The following is a 20,174-nucleotide window of genomic DNA, read 5'->3' on the forward strand; positions in this document are numbered from 1 at the left end:
GGTGAAGCTGCACAATCCCTGCCTTGGCGTGTTTCAAAACCCAGCTGAACAAAGCCCTGAGCTACTTGACCTAACTTTGAAGTTGGCCATGCTCAGAGCAGGAGGACTAGATGAAATATGGAGGTCACTTCCAACCTCAGTGATCCTACCATTCTTTGATGAAAACAGCAGGTTTCCATGTTTTGGACAGCGTGCTTTCCCTACTAAGTTAGCTACCATGCTGCGATGGCCTCATGATGCAAAGCTGTATTTAAGGTTCATGTTAGATTTACAGTTGGACAGACATGTACAGCAATAAGTAAAATAAAAGTTACTGAGTTTAAAAAGTTGGATTAAACTAAGCTTTAGATAATAATGAAGAATAACTAATTTGCATAATTAAGATTCTCTGCCTGGAAGGACTATTAAGACAAGGCTAAATATAGATGTTAGAATGTTAGAATCATAGAATAATTAGGTAAAACACGTTTTTAATTTGAAAAGCGGTAATAAAGTAAGTTTTGAAGCATGACTCCTGAAATTTCCTTGCTATACTGAGTTTCTGCCATGCGAGTGGCTTCTCAGCCAATGCTATGCCAAGGTAAGGGTTAGTCTTGTAAAAGGTAAATTCAAGATCAGTGATGGAGCTAAGAAAACAATGCTGAGTTACAGTTCAACAAAAGTTGAGAGTGAGCCGTTCTGATGCACAGTTCATGATCCAGTTCTTGGGATCCAGGTGGCACTGAGGAGAACGGTTGTGTTAGGAGTCTGCTTCTACAAGATGCCAGGTAGCAGAGGAATTTAACTCCGTATTGAATTCATGGACTGGTTCTTGGAATCAGGTATGCTGCAAGGCTAAAACTGGACTGAGGGTTAGGATTACTACATCTTCAGCAATTATGTGTAAGCAGTTTATCCTTGGTGTTAGGAGCCCAAGCTTGTTCTTCGTAAAGATTAATACTGAAGCACATATAATATTCTTCCAAAAGGCTTTTAAAAAGCAGAAACTTTTTAAAAGTACAAACTTTTCAAGTGCCTTGCCCTTTTAAAGGGTTATTTATGTTTCTTGGGAAACATGTAAACTGGACTAAAAATGTATTTTGTAATGAAACTTCTTCTAAATTTGCTATATAACTCTACATAGCTATGCTAATTATATCACTATGAAAAGATACACCAAAACTGTAAATGACTGAGGACCTGAAGTTAATATTTAAAGTGTAATATTAATTTGTACTGAATTATCTGTTAAACTCAAGAGGATTAATTAGTTCATTGTTCACTTCTGTTCAGTTGAACTCCTACAAGGATGAATTTGGCCTAGGTTGTTTAATTTTCTGCAGTGATTTTAGATATCCAATATGTTTAAGAATAATATTTTTCTAATTTTTCTCTTAGTCATGCAAAGTAAGATTAATTTACCATTTTTAAAGCTATTGAATTAGCAAATTTAATTTTTTGGTGTTTATAGTTAAATTCTAAATCAGATACGTAAATATGAAATGGGGAACCACTAGTCAAATAAATGATTTTTTTTTTTTAATTTCAGGGAGCTTTCTGTTTACCTCTGAGGAAAATTCAGGACGCAATCCATGTGACTATTTTAGAGCCTGCCATTTACTTTTGCTTTACATTTGTTTTAGCATTTTTTGGTGGTTTGTTTCTTTTTTCCTCACAAAAAAAATGAAGCGTTCATGAAGTTACTTTCTCAGCTTTGACAAATGCTGGTTGCGCTGGCACCTAGCCAGCATCTTTTTGCAGAATAACTTTAACACAACTGTGCTATGGTTACCTAAACAGTAGGATAATTTTCATAGAATTCTTGCTACTGTGACTCTGGAATGTATGCTGCTGGTATCTGGCAATTGCCCTGAAGTAATTAGTTATTTATTTTTGAGGATGAATGTTTATTCCACAGTTGGATAAATAATGTGTATGAAGTCACTTTAGGAAAAAAAAAATATTTTCATCAGGATGCAAGACCTTTCTGAAAAGAAGAGGAAACAAAAGGTTCTCATTTATCGCAGATACAGAATTAGAAGTCCTGACAGCCATCAGCACAGTTCAGTCTATGGTACTGATACAGTTTAATCTTTCATATTCTGTTAAGTAACAGAATCTAATTTACCTCCCATTTGAGAAATATTGTGCAATTCTAAGTGGTATTTTAAAACTGAAAATAAGTAATGGATCAGGTCTCATTTGAATAATTTGTGGATATGAATAAGTACATTGAGACAGCAGAATGTGACATGTGAGAAAACAGAAATATCGTACTTGTACTTTTCACACAGGCAAAGAAATAGTAAAATAAACCCTCCAAATTCAGCAAATGTAAATGTGGGCTTACACCTCACTTAAGTCAGGCAGGCTGCTGCTACCCAACAACACAGTTATGAATTCAAGAATATGGTTAAATGCATTCCTGCATTAGTGCCACAGTTGTTCTGGAAGATAGTCAAATTTATTACATTATTTGGGCTACAAATTTTCAGCCTCATTAAAAACCTAATTGCTTGAATGTTGCCATGAAATGAGGAAAATCATATGTACAGTGTTCCCGAAACACAATCCACATACTGTCAACTGTTTGTTTAAGGTATTTTAATGTCATGGAAAATAAGATGAAGTTAAAATTCATGAATAAATGAGGATGAAAAAGAAGAAATATTTTTGAAAATTCAGTTTCCTATCTGAGGTCCTTTTCTGTTTCCGTGAAAGAAAGAGAAACAACTCTCTGAAGTTCTCATTTCTTCTCTAGATATTTTAGTGAGTTGCTAAATGTCATTACTCTAAGTCATACTGCCTTTTTGATAGTTCATTATTAATGCAAAATCATCCTATATAATAAATTAATGTTTGGTAACGGGGACTATAACTGTCATTATAAAATGCAATCAAATTAAATGCTGTAAAGTAGGAAAATTTAGTTCATAGCTATAAATGAGTCACGAGTGATTAAAATCAGCTTCTCAGAGAGTTAGTGTATTCACTTTGGAGCTTACTTCTGGTAAATGGGCAGAAAAAGAAGACTGCCCCACAGTAACCGTAATTATGCAAAACATCTTGTGTACAAGGACCTCACTTCTGCTGCAGAGGCCTCCCAGCTGTGTACGCAATAGCCAGGCTTCCACCCCACACCGAGGGGCAGAGCAACCCAGACCCCTGCACAGCCCCTTCCCTGCCCAGAAACCTGGTGTCTGCACGCTGAGAGAAACCCATGGCTCTGTAGAACCCAACCATACTGAGTAGCTCAGAAAATTACATTTATTCTCAAATGATAAAGTTTCTTTGAGTATCTGAACAAAAAGCCCTTACTGCTGGAGGCCTTTTCTGGAGGTGAAAGCCAAGGTGATTTAACGGATTAAAGTCTGCTTTGCCAGACTGAGCATCTGAACTTAAAGCTCCTATCAAAGAATAATAATTGATAATTGTGGGAGTGCAGCTTTTTAATAGTGTTCCTAGTATCTCAGTTACTGTTGCTTGAGTCCTTCTAGGTTGAGACATAAAATCAATTGCAGAAGCCAAGTCAACATCACAGATGGTACTGATAGGGTCTGTTATTCACTCAGAAAGTCTTTCAGCTGGAAAACTGAGAATGTTTTATATCCTCTTACGAGTTCACAAATCTTTCCAGACACAATTCCTTCTCTTCCCAGAATCCAGACAATAGGACCCCATCGTGTGGGGGACGCTTGCATTTTCTGGTTCCACGTCTAACAGTAGGTTATCAAATATGACAGAGAGCCTTAAGGAGCTGTGAAGTTTTTCCTCTATGAAAGTACAGCCATGTTCGCTTTATGCCCAAAGGGCATTTGTTGTTTTTTTCCACAGAACAGGTGTAATCTTGGGAAAAAAGAATCAAGAAGTGAATAAAGTAATTAACATAAAAATCAAACACAGCTTTCAAAATGAATTTGGGACCAAGCTTCACTGTAAGCCTGACTGCATGAAAAATAGCACATGGTGGGGATCTGGCAACACGCTGGGATTTCATTTATCTTTGGAGGAATACACAAACACCCACCACTTTTTTTCAAAATTATGAAGCAATAGACATGGTATGGGCACATATGGTGACAGGTTTTTTTAAAATTCCACTATTTTGGCTTACACTGAGAAATTCATGAAAGAAACTGTTAAAAAGCAATTGACAGCAAAGTTTGGTTTTGCTTCCTGCTGGCTATTTAGAATATATAGTGTTACCCTGACTCCACTGGGATCCTTCTGGGAAGCTGAAATGATACATGAACCTGATATATCATCCAGATTATATACTTCTGTGAGTTCGAGTGTGTGACTGTTGACAGGCAGTGGATCCAACACTTACCCAGGTTATCACCCTCACCATGTACACATTTGTCTGAATATTTACGGGTGGGTAATAGATCATCAGTTGGTGCTCCCTGATGAAATTTCTGGTGGAATCTACTGTCAAAGATTAAATCTGTGCCTATTTTGGCAGAGATAGTGATTTCTTCCATGCCCAAAACAGTGTGAGCTGATGCCTCCTCTATGTTATTAGGAAATACATGAAGTCATGTGCGTGAGTAATGAAAGGCACAATCTGACTGATGGAGAAGGATGGCTCAAATGTAGCAGTTAGGGTATTGCTGCTATTTGGTTCAGAATTGCTGTAACTATTTTTTTCCCAAAATAATTGAGTTTGACTTCAGTTGCAATGAAGAAAATAACTGGAGAACATACCCACTAGCTGTAGAGGCTGAGTGCACTAATTTTTTCTGCATTAGACAATTCACAAAGCAAGTTTTACATATGAAGACTTTGCCTCCAAATATGTGTTGCTAATGGTGGCAGTCATTTTATGAACACTCTGGTAGCAGGCTGAGGGAAAAGATGTGGGTAAAGGTTAGGCAGAGAAAGAAACTGTGAAGTATATTATTCCTAAAAGATTTGAAACACTCACATATTTTCTGCAAACCAGCTGATATTTCTTAGAAATATGAAATCCCTAGAAGTGAGCAGACATGGCAAGGAAGGATAGAAAAAAAAATTCCAACCATCAAGAGTAGTCCAAGAACATGGGAAGTGACTGGAGAGGAAGAAGTAGATTTCTTCTTCTGAAATTAAAATACTTTCCTTAAGTGCTTAGCTGATCTTGTGATGAACATGTTGAGGTTTCATTTTGGGGCTGTCTGATCTTACGTTCATGGAAAAGAACATTGTTATTTAGACTTTTTGAGATAAATTGTGTGCAGACAATCTTTTTGTCACCAACCTTGCTGCCATACTAAACACTCTTACTTTAGCAGCACCTGAAATTGTCTGCTGCCATGAGCTAGTCATGAGTTGTCTTTCTAGAAAAATGGCTTTAAACGCATCCTTACATTTTTCTGGCAACCTGTCCAGAAATGAAATCAGTCTGGCCTCTGGCACAGTTGCGGGTGTATGGATAATATTTCTTCATTCAAAAAGACTTAATTGGTTTGATTCCTTGTCCTTTAAAATGAAATCTGAACTGTAATCTGACTTCATTGACTCCTAAAAACTAGTACTAAAAATACTCCCAAATCACATGCTTAGAACTCGAGATCCATACTACATGCTTGCCTCTGAGACGAGAGCCAGAAAAAGTACTCAGTAGATCTAAAATTCCTCTGTCCATAGATGTAGAGACCTTACCATGCAGTACTAAGTGTAAGACATTAAATGGATTCCACGACACCTCCTAGACCGCTCTGAGAGTGCTTCAGGGGTCTTTGACATTTTGAAGAGCTCTTGATCAAACTGAAAACTGATGCTACCACTACTTAGCCTGGAATGGCTGTGCTGATCCTACGGAATAATGCTTTCCTTTGGATGTGGAAGGAAGGAGCCTTTTGGTTGTGCTAATGATGATCTGTCTCTTCTGGCCTGGATCAAACTGGAAGAAAGCTTGAAATAATCCAGGAAACTTTATCTAGTGCTTCAGGTGCTTTGATAGATAACATAGCCAGTTCTGGTGTAGATAACACAGGGAGATGTGAATATCTGTTGGATAGCTATCCTTTGTGTCTTTGGAGAGGGGAAGTGGTATTTATACTTTGTGATTTTATTCTGCATGGAATTAGTAGAGAGATATACAAACAAACACATTACTAACTTTGTCCTGGTAGAGTAATGGTGAAATTATTAGCTGTCTCTGCACTGATGACTCACTAACTTCCTCATGCTTATGCCATGGTGACAAGGTGTTCTTTTCTCCTGCAGACAGCAAGGAAAGGTTTCAAAGGCTTTGAAACATAAGCCTAGATACTTTTTACTGAAGAATGTATTCTCCTTGACACTTGTGAGACTGCAGACATAAGCACTTGAAAAACTAGTATTTAAACTGAAAAACTTGAAGGAGTGGAGATTTTTTCTTTATGTCTAACCTCTGAGTCAGATACCTCCTTTAGACTTCACTATCACAAAACCCGAGCTTCATCAGTATTTGTGTGTTTTGAAAGTGGATTACAAAATCATGGAGTTACAGGGCATAATTCTCACTAGAAGAATAAAGGCACTAAACATATCCATCAGCATGTTGTATCACGGATGGTTTTTAAAGCCTGTGGTCTGGATTCAGGCATGGTGCTTGCTGATAGTTCCAGTAATGATGGTGGCGCTGATCAGTCCACTTGGCCTAGCAAATGCTAAATGCAGAGGAAGCTAAGTATAGTAATCAAAGACAGGAAAGAAAGATGTAACAATTCTCAAACTGCAGTGTGTATTATGATATTGGCATTGTTTCAGTGCTATGTTCAGCTATCAGAAAGGACCAAGTTATGGCTAAGTTGCCTACATTCTTCAGGCTCTTGAAAGAAACAGTTTGACAGCAGCCAGGATAAAAAGATGGTGTTTGTTGGATGTTAATTAAGGGAATTACTGAACAAATACTTGAGGAAGAACCAGGGAATTTGGTATGTTCATCACAAATTCAGACTTAGTAAGCAGTATTTTGTTTGTCATGAAAATGTTATTGTGTTATAGTCACAGTTGTTTTGTTCCAGTAACGCTGAAGCTCACTCCTATACTCATCCACATATTCTTTCATACCTACAGAAGAATAGATGCCATTTCCAGTTCCTTAACTTTTTACAGAATAGTTTGTGTTGGTTTTGTGTGTGGGGTTTTTTTTAGGAGCGCAAAGATTGAATCATAAAACTTCTTTTCTTAAGATGTCTAATTAATGATCTACAAGACAGAAAGCTGAGGGGGTGGAGGGAAGTAATCATGTTTGCATCCTGTGGCATTCAGGTTCAATTATACTGCTGAAACCTGGAAGCAGTGATGTTTTAACGCAATCATTCAGTGTTACACATTACAGCTATTCTGGAATCTGTAGTTTGTTCATCGTTTATGCTGTAATTACTGCACATATACCCCTCATTCCTTAAATTAGGTTGCACATATTGAAACAAGTTATGTAGCTATCTGATAATTAGCAACAGCTGACAATAATAAAGTAACAATCAGAAAAGAAAGGGAGGAAAATATGTCCTGCTTTCCACTGCAAAATTTTCAGAGTCAATGATCTTATTCAAATGTCAGCATAGCATATACACCACACAGTCCTGATGTTTCTTTCGCACTGTAATCTGATACCTATTTTGTACGTAAATTCCAGATACTGTCCTAATACTTAGGCATTGTTCCAGTCCCCACACCTCAGTGCCATTCAAGACTGAGCAAAATACAAGGTGCCTCTCTGGAATTGTAATAATGTATATTTAGCCCCATTGGTGCATATCTTTTAACTATCCCTCGTTTTAGTTTTTAGTTTCTCTCTTTCCCGTATAAATCACTCCCAATGCTTGACAACTATATACTTACTCTAAGATGAAACATGAGAAGACAAAATAGCTGTGCCTTTATAAACATGATGGAGAAGATGGATATCTCCCCAGCAACACTGAAGACTTCAATTTCCTTAACTCCTCCATTATTTTCATAGGATGCTCTATTTATGGAATCACCAATAACCATCTCCATTTTTCTAAGCAAAATAAAGCACTAAGATCAGATAATACAAAAATTATCAAACCAAACTCCCACCTAACCCAAACCAGTCATCTAAAGTGGATTAGTAGGGAAGAATATAAGATCATATCACAATTACATGATATACTTTTAAGTTACCCATGCCTATAGCTATTATAATAGTTATATATGGTAATATATTAGAGTTATTATAATAACTATTCATGCCTTTTAAGTTATTTATGACATGCCCTGTGGGACCCACTGATTATGTTTAGATTTTTGCAGTAGATTATAAAAGAGAGAGGAACAGTATTAGAATGCTGAAAAAGAGTTTTCATTTTTTCTTAAAAACTGTTCTTTAGTTTTTAGTCATCTACTACTCTATTTGTACTCGGCAATAGCTTCTCAAGACACCAGTGGTCCTTCACCCATCCCTTCACACTACTGTACTGACAAAGATAATAGTGAGCTAAACTTGCCTTTGTTTTTTTTTTTCAATTTCAGCTGTAGGCTTACTGGTTTGGCTGCCTGCAGACACACCTAGAATACTTGTGAAGGTATGTGGTTTCTTGGCTGTACCGAAAACTTCAAACAGGCTGGTTTAAGAGGAAATACTTTGGTGATACCTGATGAGAATTTACTTTGTGTTCAACAACCGGACAAGAGAAGGAAAAGAAAGAAAAGAAAATTCATGTGATATCTTCCTAAAAACAGAGGCAGAAGATTAGAAGTAGGGTGTGCAGTTAGAAGGTTGTGAATACAAATATCAGTGATATCTTCCTTGAGTTTCTGCCACTGAAGTTATGTTTCAGACGTGTGCTGCGCTCAGGGAGCATATGTCCTATAAATAAGACCACGTTACTGTCTTTTGTATTCCCACTGCTTAATCAGTTGGCTAGGAGCTTACCAGGTGTCTACCTTCAAGTTGTCTGTGCATCACTATTTTGATGTACTGCCTGAGATCGTGCATTAAACTTAAACTACACCAACAAGAATTTAGAAATGAAATTAAAAAATTAATGTATTCTGACAAGGTGTTTCGCTTTAGAGTTACATTTGTTTATTATAAATAAACACATTAAACACTGTTGTTTCTATGCGTAGAACCGTAAACGGAGTAGTAGAGGATTTTTGTACAGGGTTTGGGGTGATATCCCATGCTCTTTGACCTGCCCTGCATATTGTGCGACTACAGACACGGCGTTTAATTTGCCCGTACCTTGCCTTCCCGTCTGTGACATGGGGATGGTAGCACTTCCATATCTCATCAAACTGCTAAGATGTGAAATGAATACTGGGGGCTCCCTAGGTGCCATGATAATGGATACAAATTAAATACATGAGAAATAAGATGATGGAACTGTTACGATTACTGTGAATTATTACGAACAGATTCAGTGCGACTGAATTAGGGGTCTTTAAAAAAGATAAGGGCCTGCACGAGTACACGAGAGGGTGACATCCACATTTTTCAATGTGTTACTTAACGCATATAATAACCAAGGTAAAACCAGGCCTTCCCCTCAAGTCTCTTGTAATAACAACTATCGTTCTCTTTACGAGGGCAATTAACATTACTGTCCCGTTTTCTAGGTTTGTTTTTTCCTTCCCGCGTTCACGATGACTCTTCGGGAGAGCAGCCGCCCGGCCCGGCAGAGCGCCCAGCCCCGCGCAGAGGGGCGCGGCGCCGGCAGCGGCACCGCGCGCCCCTCTGGCGCGCCCCCTGGTGGCGCGCAGTCCGCCCGCCCGGCAGCGCACCCGCCGCGCTCCGTCCCTCCCCGGCCGCAGCGGGCGGCAGCCGGCGCTCCCCGAAACGTCCCTGGCGGTTGCTGCCGGGGTGCGTTTTCCTTTGTGGCCCGGGAGAATAAGTCTCCTTCACCGCGGGCCCGCGCGCAGAGCCTTGACGTTTGGGACGTTACCGGCCGGGGCGCGGCCCGCCCGCGCTCTCCCTCCCCAGCAGCCGGCTCCCGTGGAGGCCGGGAGTTGCTCGGGGCCCGCTCACCCACCAAGGGGGAAGGAGGGGTTTCCCCGGCTAGCCCGCGGGACGGGACGGGAGTTCCCGCGCAGGGGCCGAGGGGGAAGACACAGGCGAGGCGCGGGAGCGAAAACTCTCGGGGCCGCCCCCCGGGCGCGCTTCCACCGCGGCCCTTCCCCGCCGCACACCCTTCGGGGCCGCGCCGGCCCCGGCGACGTCCCCCCACCCGGGGACTGCGGCGGGCGAGCGGGGCAGGTCGGCGGCGGGGCGGCCGGCGCGCTGCGTCCCTTCGGGCGGCGACGGGCCCGCCCGCGGCCGCGGCCGCTCCGCCGTGGGCCGCCCGCCCGCCCCTCGCACCGGCCGTCGGGCACCCCGCGCGCCCCGGGCTGGGGCAGTCGCGCGCGGCGCCCGCTCGCGGTGACGTCACCGCCCCGCTCCCGCCTCGCCGCCTCAGTCGGCGGTGGCAGCCCGCGGGCGGCGGTGCGGCCGGTGCTCCGCGCCGCGGGCGGCGGCGTCGCGCTCCGGAGGGCCGCTTGGCACCGCCTCTTCCCCTCCCTCTCCGCCGGCCTCCGTCCCTCCCCGCGCTGCCCCATGTTCGGGCTGGAGAAGCCGGCGGGGCAGCCGAAGCCGGGCAGAAGTGGTGGGTTTCCGAACATGGCGTCCGTGGGGGATTTTAACGTGCTCAGCTCCAGCATCCCGGCCACCAAGGTGGAGCTCTCCGTGTCCTGCAGGTACGGCGGCGGCTCGACCCGGGGCGTCGGAGACAGGCGAGCGGGCTGGTCCCCGCGGTGTGCCGGGGCAGGGGGCCCCGCGCCCCGGGCTTGCCAGCGGAGCGGGGAGGAGAAGGGGCAGCGGCCGGGCGCGGGGTTGCCCTACACATGCCCGGCGCTGTGCGAGGCGCTTTCCCTCCTGTCCTCGGAGAGCGTGCCGAGCGCGGGGAAGTTGTACGTCCCCGGCCTCGGGCAGAGCCCGGGAGCAGCCCGCGGTCGGCTGCCGGCCCGCTTGCCGCGCACTGGGCGTGCCCGCGGCGGTGTGCTGCCGGCGGACCCCGCGGGAGAGGCGCCGGCTCTCGCAGCGGCTGCGGGCAGCTGTCGGCTTTCCCCAAACGGGCAGCTGCCGCCGCCGTCCCGAGTGCTTCCCGTGCCTCTCGGGGCACGGGGGCAGCGGGAGTCGCGTCGCTGTGCGCGCAGAGCGTTTTCTCCAGCAGGTATTTAACTTCTGGAGCTGTCCCAAGTGCCGCGGGTGGGGACGGAGGAAACTCCCATCCGGAATAATCCTTTCGTAGATTGTTTGAGGCTTTCTTGCAAAACTGTTACGAAACCGGGCGTGTTACCTCGTCACGTTTTACCCTGGTGCTGCTGCCGATAAATTAAAAAAATGCCAACCCGTAACGCAAAACCTAGTCTAAGCAGTTTCGTTGCTCGACATTTGTTTGGCCATGGTTTGTTTATCAGTATTTCAGAAATCCTGCCTTCTCCCTTGAAGCACAGAGAATTTCCCATTAGACATCTAAAAATATTTTTGCTTGTGGACTTCTATATTCCTGTCTTCATTTACGTTTCGCAGCTTCCTTAAGTATTCCCTAGTAGTTGCAGAGCAGTGGTTCCTTTCACCAGCAGAGTTGGCAGCTTCTAGCGGATAATTTGAACTGTTAGTGGTGTTTCCTGTTGGGAAATGAGACAAAGTTTGTGCTACAGTCCGTTGCTCCATTTTCTAACGTAGCTGCCCGGGAGTTGCTGCTATTAACACTACTTCTCCAAGGACAGAATGGCTCTTAACTTAAATTGTCAGACCACTCCCTCTTTTCCCTTAGTAAATAAAGTATGATTTGATGTTTTATTAAGGATGCATTTCAAAAGAAGGCTGAGGTGACGAGAAATATAGTAAGATTGAATTTGGTATACTGAAACAGTCACTAGGCTGACATGTAAACACACTTGCTGCCTGTCTCTGCAAAGTTCACTGGCAACAACCACAGAAAACCCTGGTCCCATAAAGAGCGTGTGACTATGAGTAAAAGCACTCCAGGACCTTTAGTATTACTTTTAGATTCTTCAAATAACGTGTCACAATTACAGATGTGAGAACATTTATGCTGGATTTGACCCAGTTCACTTACAATGGGAGTTTCTTTCATTCCGGGTGTTGTTTGTATATACCTGCAATGTTTTCTTCAAACCTTAGTTTTATAGTGATTTGAGAATCCATCAGATCGTTATGAAGAAAGGTAGGTATATGATATAGTAAATCAATTCTGACCTTAGTTACTTTACTTGTAACTAATTTCAGTACATAGTTTAGAATGTTAATTTCTCTGAACAGCCATGTCTGTTTTGTTAAAACTGCTCTTTTTCCTTGTTTAAAAAAAATGGTCTTCCTTCCTGATATGTCTCGATGTCGAGTGCAGAAGGAGGGGAATTTCCATGGTGATTCCTTTCGTCTTGATATGCTGGAATGACAGCTTTTGATTACAAAGTAATGCTTCAAAATTGAGTGTAAAATGAATGACGTTGGGGCAGAGATTAATCATTAACACGTTTGTGATTCATCTGTAAACACATTCATTGGCTCAAGCTCTCGAAAAGTAGCGTTAAATGAAATTGTGAAATACAGCAAGAGCAAACTACAAAGTTCAGAGAATGCTGAAAATTCTTTAATAATTAGCAGTTGTGTATTCCTTAACACCTGGAGAGAATTGCTTTTAAAATAGTTTGGGTCATGCCATTAGTTTTCCCTTGATATCTGAAGAGTTGTAGAACCAATTTGGTCACTAGTTTACATCAACAATTATCAGCTGTTAACTGTTCTTCCTAGATTTTTTTTTTCTTTTTTTGCATGTTTTCATTATAGGAAATATGGGAACTTCTTTCAGTTTGTACAGGTGTTGTAACTTGGTGGTCAGTGAAGCAGTGCAAGCTGTTTGTGCCACAAAATAAATTTGTGTCTCTAGACAGTAGTCTTTCATTTCTTTTTCTGTCTGTCTTCTCATTCAGTAAGGATACAGCTTCTATTCACTTAGCTTTTAATTCTGTATGGTTAATCTGTCAGCACTCCCCAAGTTAATTTGCGCTGCATGCCTATACTGTCAATGTTACCAAATTAGCCAGGTTCCAGTACTATGCAGATGGCATTGCACTACTTATTCTGCAAGCCAGCCTGTTTTAGCTTCAGGGGCACATCAGGTAGCCTTAAGGAGAAGTGCATCTTATAGGATGAGAAATTGTCTATGAAAATATAAAATCCAGAAATGTTTTAGATATCAGGGGATGCTTTTTCTGGGGTTTCTTTATGACTAAAAACTTTTCATATGATTCCCACGGCTCATTGAATGCCAGCACTGGCTGTAGTTTTACAAATGCTAGAAAAGCAAGTAATTAATTTAATTCTTTCTAGTTATACTACTCAGTGCCTATCAAACAAAAAGTTCACTATTCTTTTCTGACTCTTGTAAGATGTAGATTTCCAAACCTCTGGGGTTTTTTTTCAGGAATCTGTATTCTTTGGCTCAAGAGCCAGACCTGATGTGGCAGAACAACTTATATGTGTCATCTCAGAGGATACTCTGGTGTTGGTAATAGTCCACTGTTGTCTGGACCAATTGTTCTAGCAGCCATCTCCCTCTGCGCCCTGTAGCTCCCTTCATCGCAAGCCCTGAAGGGCATCCATGGTCTAATGAAAATTTCACTGTCACCTGCTATGCAATCTTTATTTGTTGCAGCCTGGCATAATTTTGCACGATTGTCATGTGGTGAAGGATCAGGACCTTGGCCCTCTGGTTGGTGTGGAAGAGAGAATATAGGTTGCTCTTTGTCTTTCACGCCACTACTGTTTTCCAGCCCAAAGGTTCCTCTTCCTCTAAAGGGGTATTTGCACTGCATACTGATTGTAGGCCTGTGCCTAGACTTGAATCTTCACTTACCGGCTGTGTGTGTAAACTTGTGGTCCCATGTGAGCTTGAGGTAAACTTCAGACCATGTGTCTGTCATCCTGTATCCCCCCCTCTGGTGGTGTTCTTCACTGGTTCCAATATAGTTAAATCTTGGATAAACTTCGTATTCTGTTCCCATCTTCCCTACTATCAGTGCAGTTACTATGTTGTTGACTGAACTAGCATATTTAATGCTGAGAACACAAGTAGATGATGGTTATCACATATCTTGAAGTTTGTGCTGTGTGTGAACATACAAAGTTCAATGGGCTCTCAAGTTTTTCACTTTTTGTTGTGATCTGTATAATGGTGATTTATGCTCCTCGTGGTTACTGTGTGGACCAGCCGAGTTTTTTTCCTGCAGTCTCCTGATTGAGCCACAGCCTTTATGAAACCTTATCTTACATGAAAGGCCAAGAGCTTCATTATGCCTCATGTTAATGTTTATTTACTTACTGAATGAGGAGTTATCAATCAGAATTATCTTCTTGACAGGAATTTTTTAATACCTATAGGAAAGTGAAGCTGTAGTTTGATCACTTTATGACTTCTAGTAATGTATCAAAGATGACATGGTTATCTGAAAGATAGTAAAAGTGTTGTAAAATATTGACATAGTCCAGGGTTGCTTTGCTAATTAGAAAGTTTGTTATGATTGTATTGCACTGCTAGGCTTTACGCTCAATCAGGCAGTCTGTCCTCGTCGTTCTGAGTTTATGCTGGATAGGCTCTACAGTGGCTATATTCCCACACCAGGCATAATGTGCATGAAGGCAGCGTAAACTCCTTATCTTGGTTAATTCAACAGAAATAAAATTGGTTGCCCATGCCTGGTTTGGATGAGTTCTATGCGGCTTCACAATTTGTACAGAAATCTAATATTAATGAATGGGTTGAATTTGAATACAATTAAGCAACTCCTATTCTCAGTAATGAAGATAATTTAATTTCAAGTTTCTTGCACAGAGGAGCAAAACGTCTTTTCTTTTGTTTGGCAGTCTGAAAGTCTTAACCAGCCACTCCCTAGTGGTTGTGGTACCCAAAAGTATGTCTAATTACATCTCTGATTGTCCTAGGCATTGATTTCTGACAAGATTGCTTCGCTCCAGCCAGTGTACTTACCTCCTGTTTTTTTGGAAATATTGATCATTTGTTAGAAATCCCTGTCGCAGAAGGGTGCAACGATAAAAGAGATATCCATAACAAATTATTTGAATTTGTAACTCTGTATAGTACAAAATACAGAATATAAAATTAATCCTGATTGTAAGTCTGATTTTAATTTTCCTGCTTTCTTTGTGCATGTGTGTCCAGGTTGGATCAAAAGTCTGTGGAGTGGTTACGTGTGGCTGAGGACAGAAAGCTGATCTTGCATGTTTTTTCTTTGAAATCACAGAATAACAGAATCACTAAGGTTGGAAAAGACCTGTAAGATCATCAAGTCCAGCCACCAGCTAACACCACCATGCTCATTAAACCATGTCCCACAATGCCTCGTCCACATGTTCCTTGAACACCTCCAGTGATGGTGACTCCACCACTTCCCTGGGCAGCTTATTCCAGTGTCTCACCACTCTCTCAGTACAGAAATTTTTCCTAATATCCAGTCTAAACCTCCCCTGGGGCAACTTGAGGCCATTTCCTCTTGTCCTGTCGCTAGTCACTTGGGAGAAGAGACCAACACCCCCCAGCTCTATACAACCTCCTTTCAGGTAGTTGTAGAGAGCGATAAGGTCTCCCCTCAGCCTCCTCTTCTCCAGGCTGAACAACCCCAGCTCCCTCAGCCGCTCCTCATAAGACTTGTGTTCCAGACCCCTCACCAGCTTCGTTGCCCTTCTCTGGACATGCTCCAGCACCTCAATGTCCTTCTTGGAGTGAGGGGCCCAAAACTGAACACAGTATTCGAGGTGCAGCCTCACCAGCATCGAGTACAGGGACACGATCACCTCCCTACTCCTGCTGGCCACACTATTTCTGATACAGGCCAGGATGCTGTTGGCCTTCTTGGCCACCTGGGCACACTGCTGGCTCATCTTCAGCCGGCTGTCGACCAACACCCCCAGGTCCTTTTCTGCGGGGGCGCTTTCCAGCCACTCTTCCCCAAGCCTGTAGCGTTGCATGGGGTTGTTGTGGCCAAAGTGCAGGACCCGGCATTTGGCCTTGTTGAACCTCATACACTTGGCCTGGGCCCATCGATCCAGCCTGTCCAGATCCCTCTGCAGAGTCTTCCTACCCTCGAGCAGATCAACACTCCTGCTCAACTTGGTGTCATCTGAAAACTTGCTGAGGGAGCACTCAATCCCCTCATCCAGATCATCATTAAAGATGTTAAACAAGACCGGCCCCAAAACTGAGCCCTGGGGGACTCTGCTTGTGACCGGCCGCCAACTGGATTTCGCCCCATTCACCACAGCTCTCGGGGCTCGGCTGTCCAGCCAGTTTTTTACCCAGTGAATAGTGCACCTGTCTGAGCCATGATTCGCCAGCTTCTCCAGGAGAATACTGTGGGAGACAGTGTTGAAGGCTTTACTGAAGTCCAATTCGACAACATCCACAGCCTTTCCCTCATCCATTCGGCGGGTCACCTGGTCATAGAAGGAGATCAGGTTGGTCAAGCAGGACCTGCCTTTCATGAACCCGTGCTGGCTGGGCCTGATCCCTTGGTTGTCCGGCACATGCACTGTGAGTGCCCTCAAGATGAACCTCTCCATAATCTTCCCCGGCACCAAGGTCAGGCTGAGAGGCCTGTAGTTCCCTGGATCCTCCTTCCGGCCCTTCTTGTAGATGGGCGTCATGTTGGCAAGCCTCCAGTCATCCAGGACCTCCCCTGTTAACCAGGACTGCTGATAAATGATGGAGAGGGGCTTGGCAAGCTCCTCCGCCAGCTCCCTCAGCACCCTTGGGTGGATGCCATCAGGCCCCATAGACTTGTGAGTGTCCAGGTGGCATAGCAGGTCGTCAACTGCTTCCTCTTGAATCATGGGGAGTTTATTTTGCCCCCCATCCTTTTCTTCCAGCTCAGGGAGCTGAATACCCTGAGGATACCTGGTGTGGCTATTAAAGACTGAGGCAAAGAAGGCATTAAGTACCTCAGCCTTTTCCTCATCCTTGGTGACAGTGTTCCCTGCCGCATCCAGTAAAGGATGGAGATTCTCCTTGGCTCTCTTTTTGTTGGTAATGTACTTGTAAAAACATTTTTTGTTATCCCTTACGACCGTGGCCAGATTGAGCTCTAGCTGGGCTTTTGCCTTTCTAATTCCCTCTCTGCATGACCTAACGAGGTCCTTGAACTCTTTTTCAGTTGCTTGCCCCTTCTTCCAAAGGTCATAAACTCTCCTTTTTTTCCTGAGTTCCAGCAAAAGCTCCCTGTTCAGCCAGGCCGATCATCTTGCCCGCCGGCTCTTCTTATGGCACATGGGGACTGCCTGCTCCTGTGCCTTTAAGATTTCCTTGTTGAAGAAGGTCCAGCCTTCCTGGACCCCTTTGCCCTTCAGGACCGACTCCCAAGGGACCCTCTCGACCAGTGTCCTGAACAGGCCAAAGTCTGCCCTCCAGAAGTTCATCGGGCAATGAAACTGCCTAGACAACCAGCTGGCTTCAGCTGAGAAAAATGAGTGTATTGGGAGAAAAAATATAAATGAGTGACAGTGTCCATCAAAATAGTTATGGGGATGCATTCCTGATAGCCTATACGGTTTGATTTTCACCTATGTGCCTATATTGTTTGAACTTTAAGCATGCAGCCATGTGACTTCTAGAATTTAAGGCAGATCTGTTGCCCTGTAAATTCAGTCTTGCGACTGCTAGGAACAGGCCTCAGGTTTCATACTAACTGTGCAAGTCTCAGGACTTGACAGGTTTTGTCTAAACTTGTCTTTGGCTACATGGAGCTTTGTTTGGGATTGCTTAGCTCCAAACCCAGCGTTTTTTCAAATGACCAGCTGGCTACTGCTTATTTAGTTTCACTTTGGCTTGTCTCTGTGTAATTGTGTGGTATAACCATATTTCTTTCTACAGATAGTAGCAGCAAGTAGTTATTCTGTGTAGAATGATGTGTTTGTGACCCTCACAGAACAGCGTAGTGCAGAGGAGCATCAGTGTGGTGTGATAGCAGAGGCCTTGCAGGTGGGGACACAGAATCACAGAATCACTAAGGTTGGAAAAGACCTGTAAGATCATCAAGTCCAACCTTAAAAAAAACCCAAAAAAACCACAACACACCAAAAACCAACCCACCCAACACCACACAGCACCATGCCCATCAAGCTACATCCCACAATGCCAGGATGCAGAGTGGAGGAGCTGGAGCAGAGGCTGAAAAGAGGGGGCTCGGGATGCCACTGGGGACACCACTGCTGTAAAGGGATCACCAGTGGTTGGTAAAGAAATGCAGGTTGGGAGCTGGGCAAAACCAAAAGAGCTGAAAGAGCAAATCTCACGCAGATGTAATACATACTATATACCGTAAATGTGGATTTAAAATGGAGGTGCAGACCAATGAAGCAAGAGCAAGACGTAAGAGCGTGTTGGAAAAATAGCCCAGGTAGGGATCCTCTGAGTGGGGAGGAAGAAGCCATCAATATCATACTCCTCCTGAGACCACCTGCTTCACTGCCACCCCTGTAAACTTCATGCTTCTCCCCAGACAGGACGTGGGACCCTGACAGATGGCTCTCTGTAACACCCTCCCACAGCTGAAGCCAGCAACCTTAGGCCTCAGAAGGGTGGTATAAAGGGAAGACTGACAGCAGGAAAAGGGCTAGTTACTAGGAAGTGTGTAACAACTTTAAATGTATTATTATGAAGACTTTCTGTAGTAGTATTATTTTCCTCATTTTCTTTCTTTCACTGCCATCTAAGCAGTGCCTCACTCACCAACACCCCTGTAATGGCTGAGAAAGGATGAGGAGTATTACGTTGATGGTATACGTTTGCTTTCTAAATTACTTTTTTGATGTATACCTTTTTAAGAGTTGTTTCAGAAAAAACATGCAAAACCGTTCTGTATGTTTTTTATATTGTTATACACTAATGAAACATTGTATTAACTATACATTACTAAAGAAATCATATCTAAAACAGCACAGCATATCAATGGATTTGGGTGGGCTGGGCGAAAGTAGCTGGAAAGGACTGGTGAGTTGACACTAGATTGAATAGGTCTTTCGACCACCAGCAGTCCTTAGTGCCATCCCCCAGGATACATCACTAATACCTCAGAGCCAGAAACTGTTTACCTGCCCAGCCTTAGAAACATTAATGTAGATGGTTCATTCTATTGGTTTCAAATAATAATTGGGTTGGTATTGAAGCAGAGTTCAACCAGTCTGTGATATTCCTGAATGGACTTTTTTATTTAAACTGGAACAGTCCAACATTGTGTTCAGGTCTGCTTCATCTGCAAAAGTATCTTCATAATCCAGTACTTCCTGTCTGTTTCCACAGAATTCCTGCAAAACTATTGCTATGTTTAAGTAAATAAGCTTGGCAATTCCTTTGGGTTTTTTTAACCCCCTGGAGTAGCCAGAAGTTTTAATAGAGGTTTCATCCTAAAACTGTTTGCATACATCTAGCCAGAGAAGACTTTCTGTGGGTTGTCATTAAACTCATGGAAGCATTGCTGGTCTAACCCTTCTCATTGCTTCTCCCTTTCTTTTTCCCTTAAGAGAATAGCTTCTGAACCAATATACATTTAAACTGACAAAGTTATTGGGAGGGTGAAAATTATTTCTTCGTCTTCTTGTGAACAAGAAGAGTCAATTACTTCTCCAAAGGTTATGAAGAGGTATGGTGGATGTTTTCTTAAGTTTGCATATGTTTGCTTTCTTCCCAGTCCTTCTAGTGCACCAAAGAGTAGAGACAGTCTGAACAGAAAGGAAGAGGTCATCCTAATTGCCTCTTAGTCAGGAGATCCACTGATTTCTCACCTGTGAGCCTTTCCTAAAAGAACCAGTTATTTTGACAAGAAGATAAAATTCTGAGAAATTGTCTAATCTGCTTTTAGGTCTAGGGCATTTTGAATCTAGAGATCTGGAGGCTAATAGCTTGCTTTTTATTGTGTTCTGACAAAATACAGAGGGAGAGAGTAAATAGCTAGGGAAGGGTGACTACTTAAGCTAGCACTACAACTGAAAAATTGTTTGTGAAATTACTCTGCAAGAAGTCAAGTGGACTCTTCACTCAAGTAGGCTCTTTGGATCATACGTCGTCTTGCCTACGACTGACCATTGCAAGTCCAGTAATATCAGTTAAGGCTGAGGGACGGTGACTACTAGGATGTAATAGCTTTGTTACAATTAGTAGTAGAATGGATACTATTCTTCACAG

General features: G+C 43.1%; 1 protein-coding gene across 2 annotated transcripts in view; it reads left to right on the forward strand.

The window, feature by feature from the left end:
- The first annotated feature begins 10,510 nt into the window (after positions 1–10,510).
- The window catches only part of CPNE8 (copine 8), a 109,119-nt gene continuing 99,455 nt past the window's right edge, over positions 10,511–20,174 (forward strand). Inside the window, exon 1 of one of the 2 annotated variants that reach the window (XM_059816048.1) lies at positions 10,511–10,650. In XM_059816048.1, the coding sequence (XP_059672031.1) occupies positions 10,511–10,650 (140 nt within the window). The remainder of the gene's footprint in view (positions 10,651–20,174) is intronic. The other variant, XM_059816049.1, reaches the window with a different exon arrangement.

The sequence above is a fragment of the Gavia stellata genome, chromosome 4, assembly GCF_030936135.1.
Source record: "Gavia stellata isolate bGavSte3 chromosome 4, bGavSte3.hap2, whole genome shotgun sequence".
Taxonomy (NCBI): domain Eukaryota; kingdom Metazoa; phylum Chordata; class Aves; order Gaviiformes; family Gaviidae; genus Gavia; species Gavia stellata.